The sequence below is a fragment of the Carassius auratus genome, chromosome 4 (genome assembly GCF_003368295.1).
Source record: "Carassius auratus strain Wakin chromosome 4, ASM336829v1, whole genome shotgun sequence".
NCBI classification, from domain to species: Eukaryota; Metazoa; Chordata; class Actinopteri; order Cypriniformes; family Cyprinidae; genus Carassius; species Carassius auratus.
The window spans coordinates 10,839,001-10,848,452 of NC_039246.1; the positions used below are offsets into that span (position 1 = coordinate 10,839,001).

General features: G+C 35.4%; 2 protein-coding genes across 2 annotated transcripts; both read right to left on the reverse strand.

Annotated features, from left to right (window-relative positions):
- Positions 1-725: 725 nt before the first annotated feature.
- On the reverse strand, positions 726-1,915 carry LOC113068284 (putative DMBT1-like protein). The gene is made up of 5 exons (XM_026240966.1): positions 1,735-1,915; positions 1,309-1,614; positions 1,131-1,219; positions 928-1,027; positions 726-843 (listed from the first exon to the last, which is right to left on the reverse strand). The coding sequence occupies exons 1-4, from the start codon at positions 1,913-1,915 to the stop codon at positions 935-937; spliced, it is 669 nt and encodes a 222-aa protein (XP_026096751.1). The 3' UTR covers positions 726-843; positions 928-934.
- Positions 1,916-3,698: 1,783 nt separating this feature from the next.
- LOC113068693 (deleted in malignant brain tumors 1 protein-like) lies at positions 3,699-4,498 on the reverse strand. Its single transcript, XM_026241530.1, has 2 exons — positions 4,098-4,498; positions 3,699-4,009 (listed from the first exon to the last, which is right to left on the reverse strand). Exons 1-2 carry the CDS (start codon positions 4,453-4,455, stop codon positions 3,699-3,701), a joined length of 669 nt encoding a protein of 222 aa, XP_026097315.1. The 5' UTR covers positions 4,456-4,498.
- Between the last annotated feature and the right edge of the window lie 4,954 nt (positions 4,499-9,452).

Consider the following 9,452-nt stretch of genomic DNA (forward strand, 5'->3'; position numbering starts at 1 on the left):
TAAGTGCTTCATTCCAAGCATTCTGAAGCCATTCATGTCTTAAATTAAAATTCCGCTTCATTTTATTATGCATAGTCGGACCTTCACCATGTTTTTTGAACTGGCACAGGTTGCTTTTCCTGCTAAATATTACACTTGTCTCAGATCATTACCTATTGCAAATCATTTACAAAACAATAAAGTATCCTGAAAATACTTTGGCTTATTTATAAAGAGAGAGAGAGAGAGAGAGAGAAACCAGCTCAACAAACCACCAGCCCAGATGCCAAGGGTGAAAAGATTTTTGTTTCAAAATCTAAGCAATTACCTAATGGCAAAAAAGTACCATATCTACTGTATATTAATAGGGTAACAGTAGACATAGCATGAATACTTTTTAAACATAATAATTTGTTTCTGTAAAACAAATCAAAAATACAGAAATTGGGACCAGAAAGACAAGAGTTACAACATCCAGAAATATTGTTCTTTATTCAAACTTAATATTTTTTTATATGCAACTATAGTATCTAAATGAAATCATCATTACTGCTATTATATTTTTATTAATTTACCTCCAGACAGGTTTATATTGAAAATATATGTACAGTATTGGCTATATCAAGATTTAATATATATTAAAGTTAGAATGACACGCAAAGGTACTTTATCAGTATCAAAAAACTACCTACATTGTCATTATGGGAAAAAATTACAAGGATATTATATAAAGCATTGTCATATGTGGAAAAATGTGTTAGATAAATATTAATTTCATTTATAAAACGTCAGACTGAAAAATGGATGTAGAATTTCCTTTTACATAGAGTTTGCTTATTTTCTTCTCTGTATTCCAGAAATGACCTGAGGAACCAACACCATATACACTGTTATTGTGGAAAATATTACATTAAAGATTTAGTTTTAAGGCTCGTGTTAAAGTCTTACCAATTTGTCAGGGTGCAGCTCCTATTCTCTCATGGAAGATTTTTCCATCTGTCCAAGTTTTCAGTGAGAAATTCCCATTGATTTGTAGCTTCTTCCCAATCTATGAGATCCAAATGAACAGAACAGTAGCATGAACAGCCAGTAGACGACAGTTAAAAGTGGTGAAAGATACAGCTCAATGTTACTCTTTCCACTGCTCTCACCTCCTCTGAAAGTCTATCTATGATTCCTGCAGCATTTGGGTCGACTCCATTCCTAGCCTTCACTTCAACCCTCAACGTGACTTTAACAGCTAGGTGAAACCAAAAGTCATCAATGTTCCATGAATAAAACACACTGCTCCATAACCTCAATCACTAAAATGAAAACATGGGCACTTACATCCACAAATGATTCCGGCATCTTTCTCATGGCCACATCTGTTTGGAATTGCATTATATGAACAGCTCATCAAAGAAGGCTCATTCCCAGAACACTTTACATTATTCATCCAAACCGTTCCTGAACCCATTCCAAAATAGGCAGCACTCTTTACTTCCAAAACTGTCCCACAGCCCAGTTGTCTACACACCACTGCAGCATCTGATGCATCCCATCCAACATCACACACTGTTCCCCACTGACCGGCAAGAAGAACCTCCACTCGTCCAGAACAGGGGTTGGTGGTGCTGACCAGCCTAACGTTATCTATTGCTCACACAAAGGAATAAAGTTTACATATAATTGGAGCGTGATCATAAAATACATATACAATCATTTCAGTCTTACATAGACTACACTGTATACTGTTAAAAGGTTCACACTCACCCTTACAGATGACTCCTGCATCTTTCTCATGTCCACAGCTGCCTCTTCCCCATCCACTTGATTTACAATCTCTTAGTCTTGAGTCAGTGTTGGAACATTGTAAATCACTTATCCATACAGGCCCTGACCCTGGACCGAAATGAGCAGCGCTCTTTGTCTCAATCACATCCCCACATCCCATCTCTCTACACACCACTGAACCGTCTGTCAGATCCCAGCCATCATCACACACTGTGCCCCATGCTCCATTATAAAGAACCTCCACTCGTCCAGAACAAGAGCCGTGTCCATTTATGATCCTGAGAGAAGCTAAAAGCCACACAAATGAAAGTAAAAGAAACTTAAAAACATATATTTTTTTATTTACAATGACTATTAATTTACTGTATATCTTATTATATGTTACACTTCTAAACACTTCCGCATTAAAGAAACAGTTCTCTCTCTCAAAAAAAAAAAAAAAAAACCCATTCACCCTTGGGCCACCCTAACGAAAAAGGAGATTATTCAAGTGTGCTATTAATATACTTCTTTTAAACTTAAAACGGGAAAGTATGGTTTTAGTTTACTTTTTATGTACTTCTAAAATTACATTTAAGTATACTTGAATTATACTTACAAAAAAAGTTTAAATATATTTGAGCTATACTCCTAGAATCCGTGTTGTCAGTATTATACAATAGAGGGCGCTAGTACACATTTTCTGCACAGAATTTCCCAAAAAACACAAGTAAAGAGGAAAAAAGAAACACCAGATACTAACACATGTAACACGATCATCCGACATGAAACAGCATCAAAACTGTAACGTTATGGAATAAAATGACCGATGAGGAGGTAATAATTACAGTCAAGCTTTAGGGTGTTGATCGACTCCATCTACGTTTTGATTATCATTCTGAATCAAATTAATAGTCTTTTTTTCAGCTTTTTGTTCAAAATGTTATTTCTTATTTTTTATGAAACTTACCCACATGGAAGTGTTTAAAAAAAGAATACATGAAGCTAAAATAAAATGTTTTTGTTTACCCTGTTCTTTCTTTGGGTGTTTTGTATGTTCAGATATAACAAAATATTTACGAATGAAAACCTACAATAAATAGGGACATAGTAGTATACTTAAAGTATGATGTAAAGTTCACTTAAAGAAAACTTATGAGTATACTTGCAGTATAAACTAGTAGTTTATTGATACTTTACTTTGTTCAAAATGTACAAAGTATTTAATTAGTATCATTCAAAGTTCACTTTTAGTATAACTGCAGTACAAACTACAAACATAGAGATAAACTAGTTGTTTACTACTGTTATACTTAAAGTATACTTAAAAGTATACTTTTATATACTAGAAAGTGGGCCAATTTAGTCCCAAGGAGTATTGAAACAGTACACTTACAAGTATACTACTAGAACACTGATATTTGTATACTTGCGACAAAAAGTATACTTACATAAAAATATACTCGAACTTTACTTAAGTATACTTAATTAACTTGAAGTATACTACTTTTTGGTAAGGGCATCCAAGATGTAGATGAGTTTGGTTCTTCATCTAAACCAATTTTGATATCATTTATTCACCAATGGATCCTCTGCAGTTAACGTGCAGACTAACAACATCACAATAATCCACATTATTTTGTTCAGTTCAGTCCATCACCTACGACACCTTATTGATAGCTTTGTTTCTTACAAACATGCCGCTTTTTGTTTTGCAAGATGTTAACTGATGGACTGGAGTTGTGTGGAATACTGCAATGTTTAATCAGCTGTTTGGACTCTCATTCTGACAGCATCCTTTTACTGAAAAGGATTTATTAGTAAGCAAGTGATATAATGGTAAATTTGTCCAAATCTTTTCTTATAAAAAAAGGTATATTTTCATTTCTGGGTTTACCATTCCTTTAATCACTCCTTTTTTCTATGTAATAAAAGAGAGAGAAAGTGTAGAAAATCTGTGGATTTCACTTACGATAACAGATGACTCCAGCATCCCTTGAATGGTCATACATTTCCCATCTTTGAAATTTACAATCAGTGAGCATGGTCTCATTTCCAAAACAGTTCACATAGCTCATAAATATTTGTCCTGATCCTTGTCCAAAATAAGCACCACCTTTTGCCACTATAGCATCTCCACATCCCATCTGTCTACACACCACTGCAGCATCTGATATATCCCAGCCATCATCAAACACGGTTCCCCATTGACTGTCACGAAAAACCTCAACTCGTCCAGAACAAGAGGTTATGCCATTCAACAGTCTGATGTTAACTAATGCCCACAAAAATTTAAGTGTTACCAGTGAACATAAAATGATTAGTTTGTTCTATTAATTTTATGTACTAGGTTTTGAACTCACGTTGACAGGCTACTCCGGCATCTTTCTCATGTCCACAGCTGTTTTGTCCCCAGCCCTTTGAATTACAGTTTCTCAGAGTAGAGGAACTGGCACACTGTAAATCACTTAGCCAGACGATTCCTGATCCCGGTCCAAAATAAGCAGCATTCTTTGCCTCTACAATATTCCCACAGCCCAGTTCTTTACACACCACTGCAGCATCTGACTGATCCCATCCATCATCGCATACTGTTCCCCATCGGCCATCAAAGAAAACTTCAACTCGTCCAGAACAAGAGTTAGTGCCATTCACCAGCTTAACAAGTGCTAATGGCCAGATGCACAAAAGATTAAGAAACAAGCTGTTATATATATACATATGTAAGTATAGTTAACCTAAATACAGAACAATCTTTATTCTATTTTTCCTACAGATTTAAAGGGGTCATCGGATGAAATAAATCTATTTTACTTGTTGTATCAACAAAATGTGTGTTGACAGTGTTTTTATAGAGCCCCCTATAATGATAATATCCACCCAGTTTTTTTTTTTTTATCCCTATAAATAATATCCCCTTTCTCAACTTCTTGGCCGTGAGAAGTCATACAGACCAAGGCCCCTTCCAAAATTGTTGACTGAAACTGGCGTTTTACCTTAGTCCCACCTTGAGTAACCTGTCATCTGTCTGCCATTGTTTTGATGCCGGAGCAGGGGTAGACATTAATAATTCCTAAGCGATTAAAGTATTTTGTTGTTGGATGTAATATTGAACATAGCAGTCATCATTTACTCCTGACATCTGAGCTGCTAAAGAGAAAAGGGTTTAAATGCAGCCTGGAAATCTCCAAATGGGGGCAGGAACTCCAAAATGTGGCGAGAGCTCTAAAACAGGGTATGGCTTCCTCCCATTAACAAACAAACACATGATACTCATGCACACAATTAAAGTTAGCAAGTTTAGCGCTAGTTAGCAATGTTACCCCATTGAAGAGAGGGGCTGGGTCAGTAGAGCTCATTAGCATTTAAATAGTCAAGCAACAAAATGGTTTGCTGTGTGCAGAGCTGTTTTTGGCAATATAAAGAGGGTGTTGTTTTACACTACCAATAGAGAAATTTTAAACAGACTTTTCATTAAGACCCTAAAGAATCATATCAACATCTGATGACCCCTTTAATGCAACGTCATCATAAAGATTATAATGAATCACAGTTTTTCATTTTTGGGTGTACCACACTTGATGTTTTGTTACTCACATAGGGACTGCATACTGAAATATTTTTGAAAATATTTTAATGCATGGCAATGGAACAACTTACATTGACAGATGACTCCAGCATCCTTGTAATGCAAACTGTAATCTTCTGTATTTTGGGATTTACAGGCAGCAAGGGTGATTTCATTTCCAATGCAGTTGACATCATTCAGCCATACTGGTCCCCCACCCTGTCCAAAATAAGCAGCACTCTTTGCCTCTCGAGCATCTCCACATCCCATCTCTCTACACACCACTGCAGCATCTGATAGATCCCAGTTATTATCACAGACTGTTCCAAACTCAGGGTTTCCCAAGCGATAATAGAATATCTCCACTCTTCCAGAACAAGCATTGAAGCCATTTTCCAACCTAATTCTGCCTGAATTATGATATAATTAGCGCTGTTGTCAAAGGTAATTATATAATGCACTTTCTTATTTTCATGGATAAGACTTGTGAGGCAACAGAAATATTGTAGATTATATTCAACAAAAAATTTATATGCACAGCTTTTGTGGCATGATTTAAATTAACATCATCATTTTTTTAAAACTGAATATTCCATGCAAGTCCTTTAAATATAAGCAACAAAAATATATGCTAAAATGTATACTCACTTTGACAGGCGACTGCAGCATCCTTCTCATGTCCACATGAGTTTTGTCCCCATCCCGGCAAATTACAGTGTCTCAGAGTAGTTTCAGAGTAAGAACATTGTACATCACTCAGCCATACTGGTCCTGATCCCTGGCTAAAATATCCACCAATCCTTTGCTCGAAAACATCTCCACAGCCCATTTCTTTACATATCACTGCAGCATCCGAATAATTCCAGCCGTTATCACACACTGTTCCCCACAGATTTTCATTGAAAACCTCCACTCGTCCAGAACAAGAGTGACTGCCATTCACCAATCTGACAAGGGCTAATGTCCACACAGAGCACAAAACAGAATCAGAAATAAATATTAACCGTGCTCACACTGCAACATAGCAGCTGTTATTGCAAGTGAAATACCAGTAACTTACAGTCACAGATGACTCCAGCATCCTTTGAATGGTCACATGTAAAGTATCCAAATTTCTTAGAGCTGCAACTGCTCAATGTAGGCTCATTTCCAACACATGCAATATTGCTCATTAGTACATATCCCCCTCCTGGTCGGAAAAAAGCACCACTCTTTGCCTCAATAGCATCCCCACAGCCCATCTCTTTACACACAACAGCAGCATCTAACAGATCCCAGCCATCATCACACACTGTTCCCCACTGATTGTAATAGAAAACTTCCAGTGTTCCAGAACAAGAGTTATTGCCATTTACCAGTCTTATTGATTCAGACGCACTTGAAATGGTATTGCCAAGAACTTCATGTTAAAAGAAAAAATATGAAGAGTTAAAAACACTGGCATTATCTTTAAAAATATGCTTGTGTTAGTATTGCTACTTACTCAGAATGAGCCACATGGAGCACAGCATTGTTGCTTGTCAATAACTGGATTTGTCTGGGAAGTGACACAAAATGATATGTACCAGACACCAATATTAAAGTTGACACCAGCGAGAACTACAAAAATAGATGATGTTATATTTTCAAAATCCATATGCACAAAGAACAATCACTGAAACTGTATTTTCGAACTGAAATTTTTAAACTCACCAGCAATGTTCACTTCTGCCTTTGTTTTTCTGTCCTTAAATTGGCAGGTCCACTCCTGTTAGGCACATGATTAGAATCAGGCATATTTAAATGTTATGTTATGTAAATGTTAGGACATAGGGGTGAGTTTGAGGTTACGGTTGGTTAAATCTGTTTGGCTCTGGTTCCTCCCACTGTCTGGCTTCAAAACAGCTTTTTACTAGAAGTCCAAGAAAGTGAAATCAAATGTGTCTCACAAATGACCATGACATCAAAAAATACATCGGTGCATTCCAGAAGCAAACATGATACACATAAATGTATTTGAAACAACATATAAGCTATAGTATATGCAATGTATGAAACTGGCTTGGCTGAAATGAAGCGTGTGTCTCGTGCCTTGTGCTTCTTTGAGTATCATTCAAATTGCACTTTAACCCTTTTAGATTTGCTATACTACGTACTTAACTTTGCATCTTTAATTTGACCACTGATCCCTCATGATCCCAGGCCTTAAATTTCATTTTAGCTGAAGTAATACTTTCGTCTGTCCTTTTAAAGAGAATCTACATAAAAAGGACAGGATGTTTTTTTATTCTTATCATTATAATCTTTAGGATAATTCAGGTCTGATTTAATAACCAAATTTGAATTGTATTTATGACCACTGAGATCTTAAAAGTTACTTGTAATTTTGTTATGTAATTGTTCTCGTAATACATTCAAAAGAGTTTCATCAACAGTGACTTAAGCTTGTCAGCTATTATTGTGGTGTTTATTGTTTTGTTTATGGAGAGATTAGTGCATAGAAAACTATGTTTTATACTACAACTACAAATATAAATTAATTCTCTTTTTGTGTCCGTTTTTATTTCAGAAAGGTGCAGATTCCATTTGGGTTATTTATTTAATATGCAGTTAACAAATATTAATTGACATATAAACAAGTTTTGTAAAAAGATATATCTTACACTAAAAATAAAGTAGTTTAAGATATATCTTTTTACAAAACTTGTTTATACAATTTTCAAAAAAAAATAAAAAATTAACTCATTGTTTACCTTAAAATATTTGAAGGCACATCCGATGTGAAATCTATGGCTCACATTAATCAGATGCTTTGTATATTATTCAAATATACTTTAAGGGTTTAGAACAATTTGTGCTTCTTAAAGAATAATGCAAAGAATTTTGAATTGAGTCTTTCAGTTTTTGGCTAAAAATGTATGTGTAATCATATTCAATATGATTAGAACTATAAATACAGAACTCTTTATATCAGGCAGTTGTATACTGTTAGTATCACAGGATTCAGATGAAGTTAATGCTTAAACTTATCTCGATGTCATTTAGATCTCATTTTGTAATATGGTTTGTTTTACTGAGTCCAACTACATTTGATATAAAATTGTGAATAATGAGAGGCAAAAAACATGACACTTAGAGAACATTTATAATAGAAAATATGGTGCATTAAAAAAGTTTAAAGAGTCAGTTGAACTGACTGACTGACAAATCTGTTTTCAGTTGAATATGCCACTATAATAAAAGTGATAAATGCAAGAGGTGTTTGTATGTGTCCACAAGACAATCCATTTTATTCAAACTCTGACAGGCCGGCTAAGTTGAACATCTAAATCTCTTGTTTGGTTTGTGTGTGTGTGTGTGTGTGTGTGTGTGTGTATGTGTGTTTTGGCAAGCTTCATTTTCCTTCTGTTTGACAACTGCATCTGTCATTATGGGATTTAAGAGGATTGTTCAAAGATGAAAATTTATCATTTGCTCACCCTCAAGTTGTTCTAAACCTGCATGATTTTCTTTTTTTTATCTGGAGCACAAAAAAATGATATTTTGAAGAATGGTGGAAACTAGCAACTGTTTCATACATTCCACAATCTTTACATTGTTATTTTGTATTTTTTTAGGCCTACACCTACTTACATGCAAAAATAAATGCATTTTAAAACTTTTTATAGTATTGGTGATGGCTAAAAGTATATATATTTAATTATATTTATTTATTAAAAATGGCATTTCTATGTAATATGTTCATACATAATACATTTCTTATTTTTAACAGACAATTCAATTCACTCCACTCATTCTAACCCTAACCATACAGTAAGTAGTTAATATTACTTAGTACTGAAACATATAATTACACTGTATGAATGACAACATGAAATAAAGTGTATATTACATTCTCACTTAATGCAGTACACCAAAGTAATGGTACTGAGAATAAGGCGTCAGTCCAGCGCCTTTAACTTGAATTTCCCACCGACCACAAGGGTTTTTGTTGGTTGGGTGAACTTGGGTCAGAACTTTGCTCGGTCCCGCCCTCCACCTCCCCCAAATAACCCACCGCACTGTCACCCAGCTGCCTGGCGAACTGGCCAGACTGGTGTCCGCAGCAGCAGTCCGGCTAGGAGCCCACAATCACCTGAGAGCCACTCAGATATTCAGCCCCATGCGGGAC